Genomic DNA, 14,608 nt, shown 5'->3' on the forward strand with positions numbered 1-14,608 from the left:
ATGATTATGGATTTAGTGTGTATATATATATACATATATATATATATATATATATATTTTATAATCAAATATGAAATTATAAATTTCGTGATCTTTTTTTCTTCTTAATATTTTTTGAGGTTTAAATGAGTTGTAGTATACTAAGACTTATACCAACTAAAACCATGCTTCAACAAGTTGGCTTCATATTTTATATGATCAATAGTACCTGTCTCATTTTTTTTTTTGCCCGATTACTTCTCAATCTATAGGTGTCTACTACAATATAATTATGAAAGCAGGTTACAATTAACTATTTTTTTTGCCCTATGTATGTAGTTATTTGATTGTTTTGTTAAAAAATAGCTAAAACTCAGGAAGATCTCTACTAAAAGGATTTGAAAACCGTGAACCATCTCAAATAGGAGTAGTCCAAAGGAAAATTACTGAGCTTAAGACTCGACTTGTTTATATTGTGTTATACCATGAAATAAATTCTAATAAGATTTTTTGAATTTATGTTCATCAATAATATGTTTTTTAACCTTTTGCTTCATCCTTTATCCCGAGGAAGTTTAAATGAACCACTTTGAATTTTACAAGTTTAAAATAATAATGAAAACTAGAATTGAAATCATAATTATTTAAATTTGATTAAGAGTTTAGCTACAAAAAATTGGAGATCTCAGTTGTAGTTTGCTCATAATAAATTCTTTGTAACCTAGTTGTATTGGGCTTCCTTGTTTTTTTTTATGTTATTTGAATAAAAAAAAAAAGTTAGAAAGAAAATTGTAACAATGACAAAAGATTATAAATTTTAAGCTCCACTTAAATAATAATTTTATTTGAAAAAATATATATATATTTTATTGTATTTTCTCTTTACATCAATTTTTTTAAAATAAAAATTTATTTTAATATATGTTAATGATTAATTTATTACTATATATTTTATTTATTTTCATACTGTTTGTTGATAGTCAAAATTATGGACCATACTAAGAGGGTCGATCTGTCAGCTCGCCCAGGGCCCCAAGCTTGTGGTCTGCCGGCCAGAAACCGGTCAAGGAGGGTCGGGTTTTGGGCCCTTGTCGGGTCGGGTTGTCATTTTCTTCCACCCACCGACTGGTTCACCCGATTCCTTCCTTTCTCCTTCCTTGCCGATGCATCTTCCATCTTCATGATTCTCAGATCATTAATTATGGTTATGGATGATTGACACCCCACCACCCACCACCCACCACCCACCACACCGCACCACACAAACTACTGTACTCGCGCTGCCACGCAAATTGAAAGCCGCTGGGAGAAGGTTAGAGGAGACCCATCACTGACTTCTTCACTTTCTCTCTCTCAATGGAGAGGGAGTCAATTTCTTCTTCGGATGAAGAAGAAGATCGGCAAAATTTGATTGATCAGAACGACACGAAGCTGCCCATCCATCGCTCCGCCTTCGACATTGACGATTTTGGCGCTGGGATTGCTCGCCGTTTCTCCTTCTGGTCTGGATTAAACTTTGGTTTCAACTACAGAAGGTACCTTCTACTCGCCATCTGCATCCCGCTTTTAATTGTCGTCCTTTATTTCTCTCTGGACATTGGGAGTTTGTTTCGTTCTGATGGTGTTTGGAGCGTCGATTCGGTCGGCAGTCGGATGCGAGAATCCGAGTTGCAAGCATTGTATTTGTTAAGGCAGCAGCAATTAGGGCTTTTTAGTCTCTGGAACCGTACTACTGTTGTTGATAATCTGGCATCATTTCATTCGAATTCTTCTAGCGTCATTCCTCCTGTCAATTCCACTTCTAACAACCCCAATTCGAGTTCTGCGTTAGGGAGGCAAGATCTCCCGCTGCTTGAAGATATCAAGGCTGCGTTGCTCAAGCAGATTTCATTAAATAAACAGATTGAACAGGCTTTGTTGTCTTCCCATCGATCTGGAAACTCCTCGCAGTTGGCCGATGAATATGTCAAATCTGGTTTGGCTGCGCCTTATGGTTACAATAGATGCCCAAAGGTGAATGACAAGTTCTCGGAAAGAAGAACTGTAGAATGGAAACCAAAATCAAATAAGTTCCTGTTTGCAATTTGCTTGTCCGGGCAGATGTCAAACCATTTGATTTGTTTAGAGAAGCACATGTTCTTTGCAGCCCTTCTCGACCGCATTTTAGTCATTCCCAGCTCCAAAGTTGATTATCAGTACAACCGGGTGCTGGATATTGATCACATTAACAAATGCTTGGGAAGACAGGTTGTCATGCCATTTGAAGAATTTTCTGAAACTAGGAAGAACCATGTGCACATAGATAGATTCCTGTGTTATTTCTCATCACCAGCACCTTGTTTTGTGGATGAAGAACATGTTAAGAAGTTGAAATCATTGGGGATTTCAATGGGTAAGCTTCACTCTGTCTGGAATGAGGACACTAAGAAGCCAAGTAAAAGGACGGTTGAAGATGTTCGTTCAAAATTTTCTTCTAATGATGATGTTATTGCAATTGGAGATGTGTTCTTTGCTGATGTTGAACGAGAGTGGGTGATGCAACCGGGTGGTCCTCTTGCTCACAAATGCAGGACCTTGATTGAACCAAGTCGCCTAATTATGCTAACTGCCCAGCGTTTTATTCAGACTTTCTTGGGAAATAATTTTATAGCCCTTCATTTCCGGAGACATGGATTTTTGAAGTTTTGGTAAGCATTTCTTCTGTCTACCTTTCTATTTTAATATCTCAAGAAATATGCATGAGTCCTTTTTCGTTTAACAGTGTGGAATATGGAATCAACAGAAATATCAATGCTTTTGTTATTGATTCCAGCATGGGTATAATTTATTTCTGCACCTTCTAGTGTAATTTTGTGCTACACGGGATAGATTGTGGTCTCAAGCTGTTGGAATCTGTAAACTTCACAGAGGAAAGTAATTTATATGTAATTTGTATATCCCTTATGGAAAGTTGTGACAACACCTATTTGTACCTTTTTGTGATGAAACATCTCTTTGTTGAGACTTAAGAGGCATCACAAATATATTTTTACATGACCGAGTGTCTGTTGAGACAGTAGCATATTGTACCATGTAAGGTTTTTTATGGAAGATCGATTACAAATTATTCTGGGCGACTATAGTTTGTTTGAAAATTTAGAAATGAAGGATTTTGTTTTAAACTAGTTAATTTAGATATTTTAGAATTTTAGTTGGTTTAGGGTTATTTTGTTTATTTTAGTACTTTGAGGTTATTTTGTAATTTTCTACTTTAGTTGGGGTTATTTTGTAATTATTTGCATTAGTTGTAGTATTGGGTATACAAATAGTGTGTTTGTGTATTATAGGAACAGTTAGTTATCAATTTGAATTTCAGAAATCCTCACTGCTCTCTCTCTCTCTCTCTCTCTCTCTCTCTCTCTCTCTCTCTCTCTCGTACAGTCTCCTCCCCGCTCCTTCTTCCTCCCTTATACTCTCTGTTCTCTGTCTCTAACTTTTTTTCTCTCTCAATTCTCTTATCGATTATGTTCTTATCTTTCTGTTCTGTCTGTCTTCTGTACTTCGTTTTATTCTCATTTCTCAGTGCTGTGCTGCGGCATCTTCTTTCCTTCCTGCTTCTTATTTCTTCTCTCCTCTCTCTGTTGCTCTCCTTAATTCTATCTCAATTCTCTCTCTCGTTCTAGTTCTGATTCTTGTGCTGCCCTACATCAATTTGGTATTAGAGCCCAACCACGAGTGCCGTGCCATATGCAAAGCACACAATTGCAGCCATCAAAGCCAAAACCAGAGCACTGCCATTCTTGTCACAGGCTAGAACAGTTAATTTGATTAAATTCCAATTGCTGTAAGTATTGTTGCACAATTGCAACTCATACAAAGCATTCCAAGTTCAGAAATCAAAGAAAGTTCAAATTTTGAAACGCTATTCATCAACTGCAAAATTTCCAGAAAATTACATTTTGCCCCTGATTTTGGAACCCTAATTTCCAGGCTTCAATTCAGGACACCTCCTTCACCATTGCATACAAACATCACTGAAACCCCGTTCCTGCAATTCTACCCTCACCTGACAAGTGTGGCCCTCATGCGCCACTCAAAGGAACTCCAGCCGACCCTTTTCTGAATCTTAGATCTGCTGCTGTTCTCTTGACTCACCAGCATCACCACTTGACTGACCAGCTCCTGGATCTGCCACCAGCTGGAATTTCATCATGGAGGAGCCTTGCTGGAGCTGCCTTCTCTTGCTTCCAGAACTGCCAGAAGTTGACTCTATCGATGATAATTTGGACTTCCACTGCGACTTTCAGTGTTTTGAAGGGCTGCCAGCATTCAGATTGGTGACAAACCCTGATATTTTGAGTATTTTTTGACAATTTGGTTTTCCTCCATGATAATTTGATGTTGGTTTGAATGAATCCAGCTTCAATTGTTTGATACATATATTTGAAGGATAAATTCAGCACTATCAGCCTCTAAAGTCAGGTTTGATTCTGAATTTTTGAAATTTGGCAAGACATCCAAGATTATTGTTGATAAATTGGAGAACTCACAACTAGGAAGCGAACATTTTTATATTTTGCAAGATAGGAATTTGAGAAATGCTACATGGGCTTACATGCTTTGTCTTGAGGATGGTGCTTGTTTCAATGGATATTTTTCCAAGAGAGAGTTCATAGATTGGCTGTTTTATCTTGATATTATTCTGAATATAAGCTTGTGGGCCATGTGGCTTAGTGGGCCATGTGGCTTAGTGGTGGGATAGAATACAACACTACTGAAGACAACAAGGTAAAACTCGAACCTTTGTTTGACTTAGAATGAAAAACTTGTTAATGTCAAAATTCTTCCCTGACTGATATGATGGGATCGTCTTTCATCTCAATAGAAGGAAGAGTTTTTATTTTGGACAACATGAACTTCCAATCTCAAAATAGCCCATTGAGCATGAAACTGAAGTTGTTATGGAATATGATCACAGAAAGAGGAAATTATAGGTGAACGAAAATTGTCAAAATAGCCTATAAAGAAAGAAACAGAAATTGTTGTTGTTATGGACTACACCAATCACGAAAAAATGAGGAAATTGCAAGTGACCCTGAATTCATGGTTGTTATGGATTATCAATTTGAAAATGAAAGATCCAATATGATAGGTCTCTCCCTCTATTTATAATATATGCCAAGTACATTACAATGGCCACCAACAAAAACACAATATCTGGTTGTAGACCTTTTGTCAAAAGATGATGTAGCCCAATTTGCATATGTACTTCCATGAACATAAGTGTGACCCCGATCTTTATATAAGAGACCACATGCACCTTTGAGGTATCTCAAGATCTGAATGACTGCATCCCAATGAATTGTTCTTGAGAATCAAGAAATTGGCTTGTAACACTTGTTGCACAAGATATATCAGGTCAAATGGCTATGAGAAAATTCAACTTTCCAACAAGTCTTTAGTATCTTCCAAGGTCAGCCAACAAATCACCCACATCTAGCACTAACTTTCTATTAGGATTCATAGGTGTATTAACAAGTATGGATCCCAAAAATTTAGTCTCATCCAAAAGGTCTAGAACATACTTCCTCTCCAACAAGACGGTTTCCATATGAGATCTTCTATATACAAAAAGTAGTTCAATGGCCCTAAATCCTTGGTATAAAATTTAGTTTGTAGAAAATGCTTCAGGCGCTGGATGCCTTAATTGTCATCATTAGTAATCACAATATCATCCACGGACACAATGAGCAAAATCCTACTAAAAGCAGTATGATGATTATAGTTTGCCCATCGCTGAAGATCAAACTTAAGAACCACAACACTGAATGGACCAAACCATGCTCTAGGGGATTGCTTTAAACCAAACTAGGATTTCTTGAGTCGATGCATTGATTGTGATGCCCACTGGGCAACAAACCCAGGTGACTACTCCAAATAGCCATTCTCAAAAAGATCGCCATGTAGGAAGGCATTCTTCATATCTAACTAATGTGGTGGCTAAGGAGATGAACAAACGAATTGGGGCAAGTTTGGCATCTAGGGAGAATGTGTCAAAATAGTCCAAACTGTACACCTAAGTGTATCCCTTAGCAGCAAGACTAGCCTTCAAATGAGCCAGACCCATCTGGATTGACATTCATGTCTCATGGGATACACCTAGTGATAACCAACTACAAACTTACTGAGAGGAATGGGCATTAGTTCCCAAGTATTATTATCCTATAACACATGCATCTTTTCAGCCATTGCAGTCCTCCACCCAAAATGAGATATGGCCTCAGAAATAGATTTTGGAAGAGCAGTGGAAGACATAATATTAACAAAACAGTAATTAGAGGGTGACAAAAAATTATAACAAACAAAATTAGAGATTAGGTGACAGATACATGTGTGTTTACCTTCCCAAACAGCAATAGGAGGATCAACATCTTAGGAAATAGGATCATTTAGTGAGGTAAATTGAGGCGTAGAAGTAGAAGCTAGAGGACGTTCTCAAGTCATCTTGTGCACACCAGCAAATTAGGGTGATCCAAACGAAGAAAAGGACTCAAATTGGAGGAAGATGCAAGACGATTGGGTAGAGATAGGTTAGGATCTAGAAGGCTTGGCAAAGGAAAGGACTCGGATCAACACAACTCAAGGACTCAATTGTATGGTGTAGACTCAAAGAAGGTGACATTAGCAGAGACAAAGAATCGATGTAAAGCAAGGGTATTACATCAACATCCCTTTTGAGTACAAGAATAGCCCATAAAAAAATACATTATATAGAACAAGGATCCAACTTATCCATTCTTGGACTTAAGTGATAAACAAATGGCACACAACCAAATATATGAGGAGGAAGTGAGGACAAAGGAGCCTCTAGGGAGATAAATAAATATGAGATTTTATCACCAACAACAAAGGTTGCATTTTATTGACGAGAGAGCAAATAGTGGTTACGACATCTCTCCGAAAAACTTTGAGGACGTTCATTTGATACGATACGATATGAAACAATTCAAGAATGTTTGCTTGTTTGCTTTACAACTCCATTTTGTTGTGGAGTGCAGGCACAAGATGTCTGACAGATGATACTAGAGTTAATCATATAGGTATTGAATTGGGTATTGAAATACAACCAAGTCATCTTAGAGTAGCGATCAATGAATGTAACATAGTATTGAAACCCCAACTTTGATGTAACATGGCTTGGACCCCAAGCATCGGAATGGACTAAAATTAAAGGGCTAACTACTCGTTTATATGCGCACATGATGATGCTTCCCCAGTAAATAAAACTCACACCCAAGATTAGACCAAAAGTCATAGTAGGAACTAGTTGTTTTAACTTGTCCAATGAAGGATTACCAAGGCAACAATTGATTTGAGGTGGTGTAAGTGACATTATAGGCAATAGGAGAAGAGAACAACTCAAAGTAGTAAAGTCCACTAGCCTCACATCCAGTGCCAATCATCTTCCTCGTCTTCAAATCCTAAATAACAATAGAGTCAGGAAAGAATGTTACAAAACAATTTAGTGACTTTTTATCTTGCTAACGGACATGAGACTGAAAGGGGGATATAGAAATTTACATAATAGAAGAGAATAGATGGAAGGAGTAGGATTTCTTGTTCCTATCCTCTTAATTGTAGCAGGGGGCCTATCTGTAAAATTTGTGGACTATGCCTAGAATCTAGGGACCATTTGTTTTTCGAATATTCAGTGCTTAAGCTGGCCTATCAAAATGCTAGTTCTATGCTGAAGCTTCATGGTGCTCTAACAAACTAGGATGACAACCTTGGAATACTTTCAGCTATGGGATGCTCAAAAAGTGAGGAAATACATAAGCTAATATAAGCTGCAACCATTCATGGAAAGCTAGAAATGTTTTTTAAAGGCAAGAAGCTTTACCCAGAGTCAATAGCAATTCAAGTTGTATGTGATGTCAGAACACGTTGCTTGGGCTATGATGAGTTGATCTGCTGATAGGTAACTTAGCATCTGACATTCTGGTCTGATGTGTTCTTAGCCTGATAGAATAGAGGGTCTTGGCAGTTTTGTTTCTTTCTAGTGTATCAGTTTCAGTTTCAATCAGTTTCTATAACTATTATTGGTCTGATCTAACATGTTGTAATGCTAAACTTCCAAATCTACCTTGGTTAATGTATGGTACTTAATTTATAAAAAATTTAAAAAATACTGTAGCAGTGGACCCATCAGCAAGAGTAACTCAAGGTAGATTTTATGATTACTAGAGGGCAGACAAAAAGTTGACTACACATGTCCTATGGTCAGTGGTTGCAGAATCAATAACCCATGGACTAGTGGCTGAGATACCAGATGACATGCCGGCTGTAGGATTACCCTTTTTAGCAAAAGATGCTATGTGATGAGATACTTGTTGGGATGCCTGACAGAACCTTGAACACTACTCTAAGACTGTTATCGTATGATGTTCACCAACGGCTGAACAAGTGGCTGATAAGCAAAAGATACTTTTTGGATTTAGGGATTCCATTCCAACACACACAAAACCTTGACATTGCAGCAAATCAGAAATACACAGCGAAAACTTACTTCTGGAATTCATGGGCTGCAACCGACACACACAACCTTTGACAACCGGAGCAAACCACAAACACATGATGAACAAGATAAACGACTAAATAAATCACAAACATAGAAAATACTACTGTTTCATGCACATAGGGAATTCAATAAACATTGAGAAATAGCCTTGGGTAGTACCAAACAATCATTTCTGGAGTGCTGCACATGACCAAGTAAAAAAGTGAGATCTTTGGATAAAATACCATCACCCAAAAAACATGTTTATAGAGGCTTCGAACAGTACAGGAGCAACTTTGGCCAGAGACATGCCTGGAAGAAGCTCGTACTGGGTTGGCCCTGCTGCCTTCAACCAGCCTAGGGTGCATGAGAGCAGCTCCGGAAATGGGATTTCAGTAGTGATCAGTGATGTTGATTTTGCAAAATCTAAAGGGGATTATGTTGTTGCTGTGTGACCTGGAGGTCCTGGGTTCAAGACGTGGAAACAGTCTCTTGCAAAAATGTAAGGTAAAACTTCATACTATAGACCCATTGTTTCTTCCCCTTCCCCGGACCCTAAATGCATGGGGGCTTTGTGCACCGGGCTGCCCTTTAAAGGGAATTACGTGTTCCTGAATTGGCTGTGTAGTCCAGGAAGTTTTAGGCGACTGCTGTGGCTTCCAGCAGCTGCTGGCTGGTTTTCAGGCCTATGGTGATGCTGGCAATTCTCATACGATAGTGGACATGCAGCAATTTGGGTTTTAGGCTTCGGTTTGATGGTGGCTGTGGCAATTAGGGTTTATGTCTCAAAATCATGCCCTGATACCATGTTGAAAAATTGAGTAAATTGGAAGACCTAATCACAATGATAGGTCTCTCTCTATTTATACTAAATGCCAAGTACATAACAATGACCATATGACCCTGACTAACTCATGCACCAACTCACACTTACTAACACAACAATAACTCAGAGCAGTAACACTAAAGTACTGTAGTAACTAGTAACACCGTCCTTGAAAGGCAGGCAAATGCAATGGAACAATGTGTTCAAGCTGTAGAAGATTCCCAGGAGACAACAAAATTCAGTGTTAAAATTAGGAATTTAATTCAACACAAGTGCTTTTGAGAGGGATGAAATAGTTGAATCTTGTGATAAGCTTGTGAGACATAGTCCCAAGCCTTCAATCATCTTCCAAAGTGTGATACTTCTTCTATCGGCTTCATCAGGGTTGGAATCCCCTTGAGGAGAATTGCAATAATTGGCATTGATATTTGCATGTGAGCTGAAAATGGAAAATGTGAAATTACAAGTTGAATGGTTTATTGATACTCATACCACACTCTTTTTGCACCACTGTAAAACTCAAAAAGAGTTTTTCTAACAAGGGTAGTTTGATGGAGGATCGATTGCAAACTATTCTAGGCCACCATATTTTTTTTTAGTTGAGTTATTTTGTAATTATTTGGGTTAGTTGTAGACTTGTAGTATTGGGTATATAAATAGTGTTTTTGTGTATTGTATGGAACAGTTATTTATGAATTTGAGTTCCAGAAATCCTGACTGTTTTCCATCTCTCTTTCTCTCTCTCTCAGGTACAGCTCTCCCTCTGCTCTTCTTCTTCCTCCCTTCTACTCTCTGTTCTCTGCCTCAAACTTTCATTATTTCTCAGTTCTCTTCTCTAATCTGTACTTACTAATTTTCTGTTATGTATACTTTCTGTTCTGTTTGCCTTTGCTACTCGGTTCTATTCTCAGTGCTGTGCTGCAGCATCTTCTTTCCTTCTCCCTTTGTATTTCTTCTCCTTCTCTCCTTTCTCTGGTTTTCTCCCTTAATTGCTCTCTATTTCTGGTTTTGTTTTGCCTACATCAATTTTTAGAAGAAAAATGCTCGTGGACTGGATAATTTAGATTGGCTAGTTGAAAAAATGCTCAGCCATGCTCCAACCTTTTGAGCAACTACATCTTTTATCGATTTTCAGTTAGTGTTGGTGTTTCATGCATGTACACTTGCTATGAAATCCTTTCAATATAATGCCTCCATAACAATTCTAGTTTCTTTTGTCAGCAATGCTAAAAGCCCAAGTTGCTTTTTCCCTATTCCTCAAGCTGCGGACTGCATTAGTCAGGTGGTTGAAAGGGCCAACACGCCAGTCATATATCTTTCCACAGATGCAGCAGAAAGTGAAACCAATTTATTGCAATCACTAATTATGTTGAAAGGAAAATATGTTCCACTTGTTAAACGGCCAGCTCGTAATTCAGCTGAAAAATGGGATGCTTTGCTCTACAGACATGGCCTTGAGCAAGATTCCCAGGTTAGCTTATGTTTCCTTTACCTTTTCCTTTTTGTCAGTATTTTCTTGGATTCCTCCTCACCTCCCTCTCCCCTCCCTGGTTTGTATTTTTCTTTTGGGACTTTTTCTATACAAGCGTTCACTGTGTTACATGCAAAATTTCAGGCCCATGTTTGCGTTTGAAAGTCAATTCTTCTCACCTATCTTAGTTTTGTGTGAGTGCATGTAATTTTACTGCTGGTTCAAATAAAAGACAAAAATGACATTATGGCATCTGTTTTGGAATTTGGATTTGCTACATCCTGGATATTAAATCATTGCAGTCTGTCAGAATATGGTCCACAAATGGTTTTGTATATAGCGAGGTGCTATCAATGATGAACGTGACCCTTCAATTGAAGCATCTTGATTGTCATGTGATGAAATTCTGACTGAAGCACCTGGATTTAATGTGTCATTGAATTCTTGTTGGGAAAAGAATTAGCTGAAACTTGTGCTAGCTTAGAAAAAAGGGTAGGTTGTTAAATTGAGATTCAAATTGTGACTTACAATCTTAAGTTTGTTGACCGAGTTTGCTTTGTAATGTGAGATTCAGTACAAATTCTGAAAATCAGTTGTAAATTCCTCATGCATATGTTAATATGCAAAATACATTTTTCTCATGTTGGGAGCATTAAATTCAAACCTTGGATTTGAATTTGTCAGTATTTTGTTGAAATAAAATACAAAATTGTACTTTCACCCAAATCATAGAAATCCGAATTTGAGGTTTAAAATTCATGCTCCCAAACGCAATCTTAGTGTTTGGGAGCTTGGGATTTAGACTTTAGATTTGGAATTGTCTAGATTTAAATGAAATGGAATATAAAGTTTTATTGAGTTTTATCCAAATCTAACGACAACAACAACAAGAAGCCTTTAGTCCCACTAGGTGAGGTTGGCTACGTGAAAATCCTTTTCCACCAATTCACCTGATCGAGAGTGTTTTCCTCTATTAGATTAAGGGCTATTAAATCCTTTATCATTGCCTCATTCCAAGTTATTTTAGGCCTACTCCTAGCCCTTTTCATGCTAGAAACAATAAGTAACTCTCCCCTCCTCATAGATAGGTGCTCTATTAGGCCTGCACATGCATATCTATTTATATATGAAAGTGTATTATTTATTAGAAAGTTCAAAAAATAAAGATAATTTGCCTTTGAAATATCACAAAGTCAAAAAATGTTCACATCCAAACACTTCAAGTGTATGAATAGATTTATCTCAAGGAAAATAGAATAATTGAAGACTATGGATTCTAAAAAAAAAAAAAGGGGGGGGGGGTGGTCCGGTGCACAAAGTTCTCGCGTATGCGGGGTCTAGGGAAGGGGCGGACCACAATGGGTCTATAGTACGCAGCCTTACCTTGCATTTTTGCAAGAGGCTGTTTCCACGCCTCAAACCCGTGACCTCCAGGTCTCAAGACATTTTTCTCTTTGGGTTTTCTAAATAGATGAGTTTGACTAATCAATTGGATATGTTAGGCCCATGTTTGACATGACTGCTTTCTGAGTTGTAAACATATAATTTGAGTTGAAAATATGAGTTGGTCAATTCTTGCATTCTTCAATTTACCTACTTGCTACATTTGAGCCAGTAGGCTAAGGAATCAAATCAAACCATAGATTTGAATTGACAATCATATGATTTTGACAATTATAAGAAACAAGTTAAAATGATTGTTGGTTTCCTTGAATGCAATGTGGCAATGTTAAAGTGATGCAGAACCAAAAAGAAACAGAGACTCAGTAAGAAAATGATAGAAAATTAATAGAAAACAAACAGAAGGTTAACAGAAAATAATGGGAAAATAGAGAGAGAGAGAGAGAGAGAGAGAGAGAGAGATGAAATCAAAGCAAGACTCGATGTAGGGCTTAATTAAATCTCTCACATGGTCACACATCAAGCCTTTACATAGGCTTTCTCCTATTACAAAATAAGGAAAAAAACGTTTATGAAATAATATTAAATCAAAAAGGAAATAATCTATATGAAAAATAAAATCAAATCCATTTAATTTTTTTTTATCGAATCAAATCCCTAAAAATTATGACAACACAATTATAAAATCTTTTGAGTCATAAAAGATTATGTATAAGGCAATGGTAAACAGGAAGTTCTCTAATTCAGCTTTTGGGAGTATGAATTTCAGACCTTGGATTTAGATTTTGGTGGATTTGGACAAATTTCAAAACAATTTTTATTACATTTTATCCAAATTCATACAAATCTAAATCCAAGGCCTCTCCAAACATAAGGTAAGCATAATTCCCTTAAAAAATTGTGTCTATAACTCTGCATGCTTGCATATTCCATGTTTGTGAATGGCCCAGATCAATCTATTTAGCTGTGGATTGTTTACCATGTTAATATTTTTGTTTTCCCCTCTGAAAAACAATAGTGCATGACTCTGAACCATCTAATTTACCCACCTGTAACGGAATCAGGAGGCTCTTGTATTGCTTCTCTATTAGTGTTTAATGTTTATAAACTTATTCACCACATTTTACTGTAATGGATTCCATCTGCGTATTTATTTTTCTCCCCAAGTCTGCCACATTTTGCTGAACAACAAAATCAAACGAATGGTCTGATAATAAGAAAGCCAATTATTTCGAGTATAAAAATTTTGAGCTAGATATGTACCTGAAAAATTGTTTTGCCAATTGCCACGTGTATTGAATTTTTGTATGTTATATTTATTGTTTGCTTATTATTAGTTGTTCTTATGTTTAACATTTTATCATGAAGGTGGAAGCCATGCTGGATAAAACAATCTGTGCGATGTCTAGTGTGTTTATTGGATCTTCTGGATCCACTTTCACAGAGGACATTCTGAGGCTTCGGAAGGACTGGGGATGGGCATCGCTCTGTGATGAATACATTTGCCAAGGTGAACTGCCAAACTTCATTGCAGGGAATGAATGATGTCCAGAGGTTAGTTGTGTCCCTTGTTGCACCACTCTCGACTGCCTTCTTTGATTCATCTTTGCTCCATGTAATTGCCCATTGCTGAAGATGGTTTCGCCCAAGTGTGTGAATGTTGTTGACATATGTTGTAGCATATGATAATAGAATTGGCATGTCGGGCTTATTTTTTGTATTATTATTATTTTATTTTTTCAGGACATGGTGTATTCACCTTGTGCTTGTGAGTTTAGCCTATCGTGTATATACCCTTCTCTCTCTCTCTCTCTCTCTCTCTCTCTCTCTCTCTCTCTCTCACGGTGTTGGGGTTGTACCAACTGGAATGTTAATAAACAGGTTTGGACCCCCTTTGGAGGCAGGATTCTATCATGGACAGATGATGCAGCAAAAGCAGATTTCAAGAAGAGTTAAATAGGTTTCTTGTCCTTGTTGTGAATTGTGATGCATATTTTTTCAGTAGTACTCTTCTTCAACAGAATGTTCTAAACTCGAGATATGTTCTAGAGAAGTATTTTGGAAAAAGTTCTAGATGTCTATTGCAATGGAAGTAATAAACTACTTTTCTTTTTGCTTTCTTGATTCTGAATCTAAAATTACATTGCATCTGGAGGGTAGATTGCATTTTCTCAGTCTGGATTCGGAAAACGAAACTATTAATTTCTTTATCTCCAAAATTATTCTCCTCAACTGAGCTGATTGAAGAACCTGCATTGCAGCAACAAATTACATCCGTCTTTGCTAATCTAGGGTTTCTCTATAGATTTACAAGCTTAGAGTGAGTAGCTTTTGATGATTAAGCTATACATGATCCCTCTTTCACTACAGCACCTGCCTCTTCTCCTGCACATCA

At 37.3% G+C, this 14,608-nt stretch overlaps 1 protein-coding gene across 5 annotated transcripts; it reads left to right on the forward strand.

Moving 5' to 3' along the window:
• Nucleotides 1-1,071: 1,071 nt before the first annotated feature.
• On the forward strand, nucleotides 1,072-14,337 carry LOC131165852 (O-fucosyltransferase 36-like). 5 transcript variants are annotated; one of them, XM_058123975.1, is made up of 4 exons: nucleotides 1,101-2,666; nucleotides 10,563-10,812; nucleotides 13,582-13,767; nucleotides 13,957-14,337. In XM_058123975.1, exons 1-3 carry the CDS (start codon nucleotides 1,336-1,338, stop codon nucleotides 13,756-13,758), a joined length of 1,758 nt encoding a protein of 585 aa, XP_057979958.1. In that variant the 5' UTR covers nucleotides 1,101-1,335; the 3' UTR covers nucleotides 13,759-13,767; nucleotides 13,957-14,337. The 5 variants fall into 5 exon arrangements, 3 of the variants coding, with proteins under 3 accessions (XP_057979956.1, XP_057979958.1, XP_057979957.1); XM_058123974.1 differs by having other exon boundaries at nucleotides 14,095-14,337; XM_058123973.1 differs by having other exon boundaries at nucleotides 1,072-2,666; nucleotides 13,582-14,337.
• The last annotated feature ends 271 nt before the right edge of the window (nucleotides 14,338-14,608 follow it).

The sequence above is a fragment of the Malania oleifera genome, chromosome 10 (genome assembly GCF_029873635.1).
Source record: "Malania oleifera isolate guangnan ecotype guangnan chromosome 10, ASM2987363v1, whole genome shotgun sequence".
NCBI classification, from domain to species: domain Eukaryota; kingdom Viridiplantae; phylum Streptophyta; class Magnoliopsida; order Santalales; family Ximeniaceae; genus Malania; species Malania oleifera.

Excerpts from the sequence above, each read along its gene's own strand:
- LOC131165852 (XM_058123973.1), top strand. The coding sequence starts at position 1,336 with ATGGAGAGGGAGTCAATTTCTTCTTCGGATGAAGAAGAAGATCGGCAA. Across the intron at positions 2,667-10,562 it reads CATGGATTTTTGAAGTTTTG|CAATGCTAAAAGCCCAAGTT; the intron begins GTAAGCATTTCT and ends TTCTTTTGTCAG. Across the intron at positions 10,813-13,581 it reads GCCTTGAGCAAGATTCCCAG|GTGGAAGCCATGCTGGATAA; the intron begins GTTAGCTTATGT and ends TTTATCATGAAG.